This window comes from Cyprinodon variegatus, unplaced genomic scaffold, assembly GCF_000732505.1.
Source record: "Cyprinodon variegatus isolate N-32 unplaced genomic scaffold, C_variegatus-1.0 Scaffold192, whole genome shotgun sequence".
Lineage (NCBI taxonomy): Eukaryota > Metazoa > Chordata > Actinopteri > Cyprinodontiformes > Cyprinodontidae > Cyprinodon > Cyprinodon variegatus.
The window spans coordinates 127634-141121 of NW_015150645.1; the positions used below are offsets into that span (position 1 = coordinate 127634).

Genomic DNA, 13488 nt, shown 5'->3' on the forward strand with positions numbered 1-13488 from the left:
TTTATGTCGTATTAATTGAGTCAGGTTTCAGCTCTCAAAAACCTACAACGCAGCGATAACGTTGATTCCTCCCCGCTATCATAATCCTCATCGCTATGCAGGAGACCAAGACATCTTGCCTGGTCAGCCAGGCCAACAATACCTCTAAAGACTTTCCCTTTTCAGAGGCATAGACCAGTATGTGGTATTGTAGGCTAACATGATCTCAACACAACTCCCCTCTACAAAGGGGTGGACCTGTTCTTCCGGTTCATTCTGCCTGTTGTCTAAGGCTTTGTTTGGGCTACTCTATAAAGCTTGGAACTCAACACTATTTCAGATATTTTGAATTGAAAAAGCTTCCTGGACGGGAAGCGAAACGTTTTCAGACTTGGAAAACAAAAGTCCAGTGGTTTGTCTTTTAACTTTTTTGGAATGACTATCACCAGCATTTATGTCATTCTGTTTTCTTGGTCATTGGTTAATTTTCTGTTTTGTGTCATTGTAGTTGTTTTCTAGTTATGTTTAAGCTGTGTTGTGTTTTTCTGCCTTTCTCTCTGTTGCCCCCTTGTGCCAGTCTCCTTTCCCCTCATTTCTAGCTGCTTCTATCAACACCTGCTCCTTGTTAGCTGATTACCCCAGTCTTTTTTCTGTCTCCCATATATACACCTCCTGTGCAGTTCCTCAGTGCTGATTTATCTCTGTTACTTTGCTCCTCATGTGTGTTAGACTAAGACTCAACTTTATTTATCCCTTGGAATTATTTCTTCAGGGAAATTCTGGTTTCAGTAGCATTGATCACTATAGTGCACAAAGGGCAGAGTTAAACCAATATGCCTTTAAAGATAAAAATACAACAGACAATATAAAAAGAGTGTATTTAATACAAAAAAAGCATTAAAAAAGTTGATATGTCCTGGAATATGTTTCCTTTAGATATGAACATATCTGCACAGTAGTGTTTATACCTGGTAGCTATTGGTTTTTTGTTTTCTATATTTTGTTCTTGAATTTTGCTTCTGTTGTTTTTTATTATTAAATTGGCAAATCTCATCTCTGCATTTGGGTCCGAAACCAACCTCCACCCTACCTTGACAAAGACAACCAAGCTAAATCATCTTCACCCCCTTGGAATCTGCTCACATCCTACTCCCAGCCTGAATAAACTGTCTATTCTTATGTTTTGTCTTCTGAGGTATTTGGTAGTATTTTATTATGAGTCAATGCTCTTTATTCTAGGTTTTATTGCCGATAAATTCTATTATGTTCTTTTTATTATGCCTTCCCAGTCCCCCATGTTACCATTTACTGTTTTATCATCTCAAATTACCTCTGTTCATATTCCCGTCAGCTGCTCCACCCGTAGTTAGACGCCTCACCTGTTCTTCGTACTACTACCCTCCCCCTCCCTGTATATAAAGCTACTGTCAGATCTTTATGGAGTAAGGAGATAAGAGTTGCTTCTTTGGAAACCAAATGTGGTATTTTCACTCTGACTGTTCAAATCCATTCCCCTAACTCCTCTATTCTGTGCACACATCACTCCATATTACACGTTTTGCTCCTGCTCTCAGTTATCACACTCCCAGTGTTCACACCCTGAGCTTCCACTAGACTAGTTCAGGTCTTAGTCTGATAGGAGCTTCTCTTTAAACCTTAAACAAGCTTAATCTTTTATTCTTAGGCCAATTTTGATTTTATGCATCTGCTACCATTAGATTTAATTATTAGTAAAATATATTTCTTTTGCATCATTAGCTGAGAAAAACTTGAATCGACCCTCAGCTGAAAAGTAACTGTTCCGCTTCATTAAAACAATTGTTTCGATGTCTCAGTCATTTCAAAGCTTGGATGGCCTTTAATTCCCTCATTTTCAATGAGAACAAGACTGAAGTAATTATGTTTGGACAGAGTGGTAATAACAGTGCTTCACATTTAGATCTAGATAGTTTAAAGCCTTTAGTTTGCTTGTACTTGAAACATTTTGGGGTTATATTTGACTCTATTTTAGCCTGGATACAAATTCATTTAGATGTCTGGCAATCCTTTTTTTCAGCTTAATCAGTTTTTATTCAACAGGAAATCATTTTGATCTTTTGAAAACTTTGATCAGAGGATTGATTCCATCCTTTTATATAAACAGGCTGTCAGCTTTCTGCAGCGTTTTAGAACCCTTAGACCTACAGATCACTTGTTTTTAGTTGTATCAAGATCCAAAGTTGGTTCAAGCTCTGATCTCTACTTATTCACTGGATTGCTGATTGGCTCAAAGTGAAGCTACCGTTTACATTGCTGGTACTACCCACGGCAAAAACAAGCAGTTTGCCAGCTGTGGGAAGACGTTCCACTGGTGATTTCACAGTGGATGTACTAACTAAGAAAATCCATATATCCGCAAATGTATCCTATAGTATAGTATGTACTGAAACATTAGTGTATTTCAGACTGACTGTAAGATATTAACTAAATTAGCCATTGTGATTTTGTCTAACGTAAGAAAATAGAAAGTAGAGTAAATAGAAAGTAATTCACTGTGAAATGTCAATGTAGTATTAAGTGGATTACACTGGGGTTTTTTTTGTACTGTTGTATATCTCATTTGAAAAAGTCATGTAATCATATATATTGCATGTTATATTGACAGAAAAAAAGCAACAAACATTTATATACAGTATATATGTATATATATATATATATATATATATATATATATATATATATGTCAAAGTGATGAATTTATCTTTTTAGTAAAACTCTTAAGTCCCCCTCATTTTTGTTCTGTAGTGCATGTATTGTTTACATTGCGAAGAGTCTAACAAGGGAGTACCAATATGGGGGCCGGTGGCTTTACTTCAACCCCAACCAATGGACAATCAGCAATCCAGTGAATAAATAGAGATCAGTGGGTTCAAGGAGGTCGAGTGTTTAAGGTAGAAGCCATTAAACTGTAGAAGAAACTGCCCCACAGATCAGGCAGACTCTAACTGTCAAGTGTTTTTAAGTCTCATTCAAACATCAGTACCTTTTATTTCTGATACACCATAGCTCATGGATGTCATACTCATGATATTCATATTGGGCCACTTTAGTTTCATAAAGTCTTTATGAAATATGTGTTTTAGATTTCATTGTTTCCTTTACAAAGAGCACACTTATCTGCTATTATTAATATACTAATTCATTTTTTCATTTTTAGCCAATTGGTACATTCTAAAAAAAACAACACACATTTACTTTATGGTATAATATCCCTTATTTGCCTTTCAAGGGCTATGTTCAATCTCATCATTGGCTAAATTCAGCCCATGGGCTTAAGGAGATATTTATTTATTTTTTCCTCCTTTTTTACTTTGCTGTGGGGTTTTCTGTGCATGTGTGAAATATCCATATACAGCACTTTGGTGAAGGCTACTGTTTTGAAATGTACAATATAAATAAGCTTGACTTTCCAGCCCTGTTTTGTAGGCAGTTTCCAGTCCCTCATTATTCCTCAAGGCCAGCCTCCAAGCATAAGGCCACACACACTATTTGGAAAACTCCTGCTACTGTCACACTACTGCGCCCTCAGTCAGAGAACGCCAGTGGGGCCAAGCATGCCTTTTTCCACTGAACAGTTGCATCATGCATCTTGCTCAAAGCTCTTACAGCAGATATTGGCTGCAACTCGGATCTGTCCAAGCTGCACCGCCCCTGTATAGGGCCTTCATCGTCCACAGTGCATCTGTCTTCTGCCTTGTGGTTTCCATCATCTGAAACACACAGGAGACGTGTCATCAGTATCATCCTCATCAGCAGCTTCAGTTGCATTCCCTGAGTGTCCCTTGTCCTGTTATTGATGAGCATAACCAGAACCTTCATGTTTTCATAAGCATTGAATGTATTACTTTGCTAACTACTTTGAGTAAATTGGAAAATTATCAAGCTATTATCAGAGGTGTAAAATGCTTAATCTTGAGGTAGCCATTCTGCTGCTTGAAAGCATTTTATGATCTGTCTGTGATGTTCATTGTTTGTCGCTGTTAATTATTTAGAAAATATTTTTTTACAAAAGGTTGCACACATTAAAGAAGACAAAGTCACAGCCCACTTTTTATATTTTTATTTAGAAAATTAGGATATTCTACTGTTTGCTATTTATTCAGATGAAGTACAAAAAGGTTTGATTATAACAGATCAGCATTTCAAAAGGTCCCAGCTTTTCCCTTGGAGAGCCACTCATTGCAAAATATTCATTTCACTTTCTTTTTTTTTTTATCTTACTACCCATAATGTAAAGGAAGGATTTTTACACAATTGAACATAAACAAGAACAGAGGAGCATTCAAGTCCACTTTACCTGCATTTTTACATCACTGTAAATGATTTGTCCAGAACTCTTGGATAAAAGCTGCTTGTCTGCATGCAGATAAGCCAGTGCTTAGGTCTTCCTAAGAGGATTAATGCACTATGTAGCATCTATGATGACAGTGCCCCACTCTAAAGGCAATATTTTGGCTCGGGCACTAAGCCGAATTCTTTTGTCAAGTGAATTATTATTGAGCAGAGCATTGTAAGGATACAAAAATCTTTTTGGGACAAAACAGGATGCTAGCTGGTATAGCACAGAAGGTGCACAGTGGATCAAACCAGCTTTTATAAACTCATATCAGTTAAAAGGTGTTTATGTAAGGAGTCAAACTATCTGCAGTGGAGTTTTCTGCCTGGGTCAATCCCATATAACACACCTTTCATTAAAAGCTGTATGATTTCAGCCTTTTACTGAGTAATTCAGACACCCACAGCTTTAACAGGTCATCTTTACTGAATGTTAATGACTGCAGAAATTGTGTAGGTTTGCTTACACTATGATGAAGCACTTACCTTAGTATATGATGTGCAGAAAAGGCACCATATAGGTGTGTATGGAAAGACAAAAGGGTGAATTAACCAGGCTTAGCTGAGGACAGATAGACTGTGAATCCTACACCCCTGGCTGTGATGTGTCCTGAAGCGCAGGAGATCAGGTGACTGTAAGGAGGGAATTAAAAGCCTGTCATTGTCAGGAGGCTCACAGACTCTTCATTGTCTGGGAGGAAAAAAAAGGTAATGAATGTCAGAAAGCCTGAGCTTACTCATACAATGAGACAGCAGGGAACACATGCCCATCTGCAACACACAAGCCGGACATGTGAATATTAAAAGCTCATCATGTTGAAGTTGTCAGTTACATTTGGCAAGTCTTCGCCAGATCTTAAAGCAGTGACTGAATCAATGATAGCAGTGAAAGTAATGCAACATCACCAGGTATTAGTTATATTACAGCAGGACAGTCAATGATTGTGTGTGTTTCAGGCCAAAGTATCACAGTCTCTGCTGCCACCTGCTGTTCAGTAGTGAAACCGCTCCTTTACAAGGACCTGGCACCCTCAGCCAACATAAGAAATGTTTAAAAACCAACTACTAGACAGTTTGAAAAAAAGAGAAATTGAAGCCTCTGTGATCAGGATGGAGTTGGGCCCCATTGTGCCTTTTGAACGGCTTTGATTATTTATAATGCACAGCCAAAAATGTGTTGGAATCATTTCTCTACACTGGAAAAACTATCCAGAAATGAGTAAAAAATATCTTAAATTAAGTGTATTTACCCTTAATTTGAGTAAATGAGATAGTTTGCCAATGAAATTAGTATTTTTACTCTTAAAATGATATAGTTAGATAATATGCAGTTTAAATAAGACAATGCAATTGTGTTTTCTTATTTTAAATGTAAATTGTCTCGTTCTATTGGCAAAATGTGTCTTTCATCTCCTTAATTCAAGAACAAATGCAATTATTTTAAGAAAAAAATGACTTATGTAGATTTTGATTTTTGTCATTGTAAAATGTTGGTCCATATTTACAGCATCTTACAGCCAATCAGTCAGTTATTCTGTTGCTTTGAGTTTCTAAACAATAGAGATCTTTAGAAATTGTAAAATCATTGCTTGCCTGTTATTCAAGAAATCCTGTTGAGATGATTTAAGCTATGTAACACAGTGTATTATACCTTTGGAGGAAGTCACCAGAAGATTGGTGCAGAAAGGGATGGACATGGTTATCAACAACATTCGGAGAGAGCTGTGGATTACAAAGGACACTCAGATATCACTGCATGGCCCAAATTGATCAGAAAATATTCACCACACCTTTACCACACTAGCAATTTATATGAATTATATTGTTTACAAGAAATCCTGCACCCTCGTCTGAAAGTTGCAAGTAAGATAGAATCTTATCTAACCAAACTTTTTCCTTAAGTTGTTATTCCCCATTTTTGGTGTCAACAAAAAACAATAAAGAAACATTTTTGATACAGCCAACAATTAAATTTTAGCTTGGATCCCCAATCCCTTTGCATGTGTCCCCAAACAAGGTAGTCTATGAATAAACTGGCAAAACCCAGGTCCCATAGAGAACAAGTATTTTGTATTGTTGAGGCAAAGATAAGACATAAGACCCATGCATCAAAATGACCTGGATGCTGCCATCAAAGCAACCTGGGATTCTATTGCAGCTCACTTGTGCCAAAGGCTGATCACCTCCATGCAACGCTTACAATTAATGCAGTAATTGATGTAAAATGAAGCCCAGCCAAGAATTGAGAGCATTAAAAAGAAAGTTTTCTCTGGAAGCCTGATATAACTGTTAAAATATCCCTTTTATATCTTGTTTAATAATTGATTGGACACATTTTTTTTTATCTGTAAGCCACAATTGGATGTTTAAAAATATTTCCCTTGTTTAATAAATCTATATCAGTTTCGTCTCTAAAATAAGTAAGAAAAACTACTGAATTGTTTGGTATGTAGCTGGGTCAAATGTAATAGTTTTGAAAAAAAAAAAAACAACCATGTTTTTTTTTTAAACAGCAGTATATGGACAACATATGAGGTAAGCCAGTCCATCACAAGTTTGAGTTTCCTCTTTCATATTTTTTATTCATTTACTTAAGATAAAGTAATTTCCTGAGCATGTTTTATTCTATAGATTCGCCAATACAGTGAAGTTTAAAAAGGCAAGTAAATAAATTGTTAAAGTAAATACTTTATAAAATACATGTGTAAATATAGGCACGTAAATAAATGAATACAAATTAAATATGTGGATTACTATAATTAATTAACACCTACAGTAATTATGCAAACAGGCTGAAGAAATCGGACACCTCAGTTCCTTCTATTAATTCAGTTTTATTAATTCTGATTCATAGAAGCATTTTTAGAAAATATAATTATTTCCAGGCCATTAAAATCAGATTCAAACCACCCACAGGCTGATTTAAATACTCTTGAACAGATGACAGAGCTAAGTTCATGGTAACAAGTTTCTCAATCAACATCACCATACACCAAAAAAAGCATACACACAAACAGTTATCAAATATTCTATTTTCATAAATTAAATCCTGCTTGTTAACTAATAGCTTTACAACAATGGTTAGTGCATTTTGTCTACATCTTCTTTATATAAATACAGTACAAACGCACTTTTAGTATCCACAGATTGTCAGTAAAAGGTGGGGGAGGGGCTGAAGAGACATCATTTAACAGTAAATAATTTGCACATATGAATAAGACAACTTTGAACATACTGGAGAACAGAACTACTGCGTGTGTTTTAAAGAAACGTCCCATTGTGCATGAGAAACCATAACAAGTGCAAGCAGCTAAAAAGAAGCAATACAGAACATGCACTTTTAGCCAGAAGTTGATGAAATGAAATATAATTTCCTGATGAAACCCTTTTTCCATTTGAGTTCATGTGGTTTTAAAAGCTTGTCTCAGTCCAGTTCTCTCTGTTCCAGTCTCCTCTTCCCAACTGAGTCTTCTCGGGGCTCAGGTAATGTCATAAAGCGTCCCTCTTACCGCCTTCCTGGCCTGCAGGACAAAATACAACATAAGGCCACACTCATTAAATTGTTAAAGTATCCAATTACGTGCAATACAAAGGGGTTTCTGTCACACAAACACATAAGTGGAAAGGTAAAAAGTGCAAACAATTCAAAGTTAAAGTAACCTCAGATATCTGAGTTCTAAGAGTTTTAGGTTCCTCACTGTCTGCAATAAACTGCTTTCTTTTTAAGGAATCAGATTTAATTGAACACATGAGGATGATCATAAACAAAATATTCACTTTTATTACTATGTTGAAAGTCTTCCTTAAGACGATGGTCTGACATTTAGAATCCTTGAACAACCGCCAATATTGGATTGACCTACTGATGAGGCTTTCCACAGCTGCTTTTTTAAGTAAAGCTTTCTGCAGCCAGTACTTTATGGCCTTTTTTCTGCCCCCATTAGCATTGCAATTCGTCTAGTAACATTATGTGTCCTCTGACATGTTTTGAAACAGCCCAAATCTGATCTCACACTGGAGTCCAAATCAGAGGAAATGAAGAGAAATTTGTAATTTTAATTTTATTTAAGATCCCCATTAGCTGTTGCAAGCTACAGCTATTCTTCCAGGGTCCAACAAAAAATATGAAATAAAAAAACACAAATGAAATAAAATTATATGGACATTAAAACAACATCTCCCATAATCTATACATATACATAAATACAGTAGATACACACATATACACATACATACTCATACATATATACATATACATACATACCCATATACATACACAGAAACAATCCAAACTAATCAAAACAAACTACAAAGCACAGCAAGTGAAGAAGACTGTGTACTCCCTCACAGTCATAGAACCATGTGACCTAACCTGTTCATTTTACTATTGTCATTGCCATTACCTTCTTCTCTACATACACATACACTTTTCTAATGCACAGTGATTCACACTTTTTAACAATAACATCCAAGTGTATGTATATACCTTTACACATACACACAAACATATTCATCTCTAGTCCTCTATACTGTACATCATTCTAATAGTGTTTTATGAAACAACCTCTTATTTAATAAATGTTCTTTCAATGATCTTTTAAATTTCCTTAAATCAGTTATCAATTTAATGCAATTTGCCAGTCAATTCCATGCTTTCATACCTCTATACATAACAGTTCTTATTAAGGCATTTGACTTTGCTTTAGGCAAACTAAAGTTTCCTTCAGTTGCATGTCTAGTCATGTATTCGTGATTCTCCGAACTAAAAGTAAGGTTTGTAAATAAAATATAAGGTGTTTTTAATACAGATACATTTCTCATCATAACAGTCAATGAGTATGAAAGTCTGTCTTTAACCAACAACCAGTTTAACTTTTTATGCATTGAGATGTATATTTAATAATTCAGTTTAAAATAATATTCTTTTTAGCAAATAATAATGTATTTTTAGGACATATCCAAAAAGTTTAATCTAACCTGATTTAGAAGTCTTAACTCTTTAGTGTTAGTTATATTTTGGTTCAAAAGCCAGTGTTTGTCGGTTTAACTGACCTGTTATTTTATTACTTAACATTAAAAAACAAGCAAACTATTTTACATGAAATAAACAAGACACTGATTTACTTCAGCAGCATTATTTCAATATAAAAAGATAGAATATGGTTTACTTTTGCTTTTTGAGTCTCACTGTCAGACTCTGAGGACCTTAAACTTGTTACATCCTTCATGAGAAGCGAGAAATTTTTTCCTTCTTTTCCAGCCACAAGAAAAAAATTACTTCATTTTGTTGTTGCAGCAGTGTATATGTTTTTTTTTTGCTGCGTGTTTGAGACATGTCTAGGCAGAACTTTCTTTCTCACAGCATGAACAAAAACACTTGCATGGTAAGTCAGGATGTGGAAGGGTGTTTTTAAGCAGGAAAAGTGGAGAGGGTTTTTATCCTTTTGTATTGGGATTGGAAATTCTCCTCTTAAGTAAGGTGCTGAAATCTCTACTGAGATCTGGTATGTACTGGATCATTTGAGCAGATGATGAGAAAATATGATCATTTAAGAAGTCCTAATATAATGCATTTTGTTCTTTGCATCCTCTTCCTGTTTATCGATCCAAAAATGCCTCATCTGCGTTGCTGATATGTTTTCTTTTGCGGCTGTGACATAAGCTACAGTAGATGACACTTACACTGAGTTCAGCAACTGTTCTTTTTCTAAAGTATGAGTACTTTGAGGCAAAAAACAAAGTATTGCTTTTGCCACAACAAAAATAACCATAACATTTCAGAGTGTGCAGCAAACTTCACCACTATTAAATGATTTCTGCTCTTCTGCAAACCAACAAGTGATGCAATGGCCTGATTAGTGACAAATTCATTTAATTAATTTGTTTGGCAGCAAGGAGAAAAAAAAACATGCAAGACAGTTGGTCCCTAAGGAGAAGTGTTGGGAACCATTGTGGGTTAGGAGAAGTCTTCAACATCCGTCATCAAGATCCAGTGTCCTAAACATACCTGAATTAAATGGCTATGTATTTCTCCACCACATATCAAATACTGGTGTTAATCATTCCCAAAAATGATTACGCATAAAACAAGGCCTAAAATAATTGCAGCATATTTAGTTTGGTGTGTTAAAAAATAAAAGGTGTTCACTGCATGTTATAAGATCCATTAAAATGAAAAACTGATAGAAAAATAGCCATCTCAAGCTTGATATTTGAAAAGAAAATGTTCCTTTTTATAATGTTATGTGATACATTTCTTACTTGATGCAACTATGCATGAGCCTTGAGTTGATTTTTTTTCATTACCATAAATATTCATATTTGGCTCACACACAGCTCTGTGGATAAATGGGTTCGAGTTCACATTAGAGCAAGCTTTAGCGATCTGATTGTGAATTAACACAAGTAGCCACTTAAAGCAGTGAGTATTCCCTGTAGAGTAAACAAACTTTTGTCCTGTTTGATTCTTGAAATATTATGATTTTCTATTCCAGTTGAACTTGTATAAAGGATAAAACTCAGCATACTTGCTGAGTTTTAGCACATTTTTTAGTTTAAGCACATTTAGCTTCCTGGCAATTTCTGTGGTCATGCTAACTGTTAAAGTAGCAAGCTGTAGGATGTTTCTTGCAGATGATGCAAATGTTTCTGTGAAGCCGGATTCATCACCATGACCATCAAATCAAATCAAACGCAGGGTTTAGTTGTACAGTGTGAGCTCACAGCTCACGATTTATGTTCGGCCCGACACTCTGAGGCGATCTACCTGCTCACACAGTATGACTAAAAACCACGTCGAATTCAGCTTTGCTGTGAGTTGGAGCTGCTGAGAAATTTTATGCTGAAAGCCATGTTTAACTGCATTTCACAAATTGCATCCCTGCCACGCTGCTGTGTTCACATCTGAGAGGAAGAATAAAAAGAAGAATCCTTGTTTGCGCATGCGCCCTGAGCGATTTGCCCATGACGGTCGGGAGAAAAATTAAACATGTTTGATTTTCTCCCGACCTTACGATTCCTGATCGGGAGGCGATCGTGAGAGTCAGATTGCCCCTCGTAACACCCTGTACACTACACGATTCACAACCCACGATCAGGCTGAAAGTCGGCCCAATCGAAAGATTCTTGCCCCGAAAATCACACAGTGTACATCAGACTTAAATCCTTCCTATATACAGTAGTGGACTTAATAGTGAACTTCCAGCACACGGTGCCAGTGCCATCTTAGTTATTAGTTGTGAGGAGAGCTCTATGTGCAAAGCATTCCGGGGTATATCTGCCTCTTCTGAGGCCTTTCTTTTCTTCTCATACACTTCATAGATAATTTTTCTCTTACAACCATTGGCCTTTTTTCAAAGAAACAGGGTGAGAAGGTTGAGCTTCAATGACTGTCTGAAACCGTAGCTCACTACATATATACGCCTGAAAGTGTGGATGCCCAAAAATAGATAGCTAACTGGGGACGATCACGAAGGACGGCCTTATGTAAACGTATCACCAGAATGATTAAGAATTCAGAGGACCACCTATTTTGATGATCCACCTGGGGGAAAAAAATCCTTTACTATACCTTTAAATATATACCAGGAAAAAATTTAGGTGACCTCGATGTGTTTCTGGAAAAAACACCTTGAGACTAAGCCATTATCATCAGTTTATTTTCTTAGAAGAACTGTCATGCCATTTTAAAGGGCAGCCTGCGCCAAGTACCGACCCAAAAGGAGTGAAAGAAAATCTAAATTATGACTGTGATCCACTGCTTGATTTGACAGATCACAGATGGCCTTCAGACTTTTTATTCCTGAAATAATTAGCTCTGCTACTAACAAATCTAGGATGTGCTCATCCTTTTTTCTCGGTGTTGAAGGTTCCTGCTGCAGAATGTTAAGATATACTGCCCTGGGTTAGGAGAGTAATTGGCAGTGGTTTAGCCATGTCATTAGCATTCTTTTAGTCGCAGTGCCTTGAGGTTGACTTCTTCAGCACCACACTGCTTAGAGTGGAAAATGATGATGAATCAGCTAAACTTGTCTAGCAATTATCACAATAATGGAACCAAGAACAGAATTAAGCATGAGACATAAAAAGGTGGAAATGGGGAAGTAGATATCAATTTGCACTGAAAGCTGCCAGCAGCAATGAGACATGCCTGGCAATGATCCAGATTATTCCTTTAAATTATATTTTATCATCTCTTACTTTGATCAACCATTTATTAAATGGCACATTCTCGCTTTTAGTATGTAGGGTATGACTCATGCATGAAGAGCATATTAAAAAGGAGGTTAAGGATATAGCAATCACTGAAAAACATAAATAGATCTAATATATAATTTACAAAAAAACTAAACTAAATTTATACAAAATATAATGTAGGAGATGGTTACCTGTCATACCACACATATTAGAAAGGGATTCAAACAAATACATACACCCAGTCCCAGTAGAGCAGTCCAGGGATCTGTTTCTGTACTGGGGAAAGGTGGTTTTGTTCACAGGGAATCTGCGATCTGAGGACCTCTCGAGATCATAGGGAATGTCCCTTTCCATGCCTGAGAGGGGAAATGGTGGGAGACATACACACAGCGGGGTGTGGGAATTAAAAACAAAAACAGGGAGTGGGAGGTGGAAGCAATAACGTGAGGCACAGTCTAAAGGCTAGGGAGCACATCAAATATCACACCCATGCTGAGTTCATTAGGTATAAAAATGAAAGAAAAGGTCTTTATGAATGATATTGTTCTGAAGAAATGCATTTAGAGATGCATTTATACTCGTGTGCATGCACTCTGTAGCACAATAAACATAGAAACAGCCACGGGGGGGCTGGAACAGACAATGTAAAAGTGCAGTAATGTACCTATGTCAAAGGAGCTGGACTTCCTGGTGTGATGGGATGTTTTTTGGAATCCATTGTGATCTGCTTCCTCATCTGTGGGTGTAGAAGGAAAAGTCACAACAACAATTTATCTCATCCTGCAGCTATGGTTTACTAAGTTCTCTAAGAACAGGGTTTGTTGGTATTTGGCTCCAATTAATGATCTGAGTTCCCCTAATTGCCTTAAAGGACTATTTAGTTGAAGGTATGGTTGAGGATTTTCACAAATTTTTGTGAAAATCCTCAACCATACCTTC

The 13488-nt window shown here is 36.4% G+C and overlaps 1 protein-coding gene across 1 annotated transcript in view; it reads right to left on the reverse strand.

Moving 5' to 3' along the window:
* Positions 1-7182: 7182 nt before the first annotated feature.
* The window catches only part of lrrc16b (leucine rich repeat containing 16B), a 131215-nt gene continuing 124909 nt past the window's right edge, over positions 7183-13488 (reverse strand). Inside the window, exons 38-40 of the mRNA XM_015379428.1 lie at positions 13214-13285; positions 12786-12905; positions 7183-7874 (exon numbers count right to left, since the gene is read on the reverse strand). Of these exons, the coding sequence (XP_015234914.1) occupies positions 7843-7874; positions 12786-12905; positions 13214-13285 (224 nt within the window). The 3' untranslated portion in view covers positions 7183-7842. The remainder of the gene's footprint in view (positions 7875-12785; positions 12906-13213; positions 13286-13488) is intronic.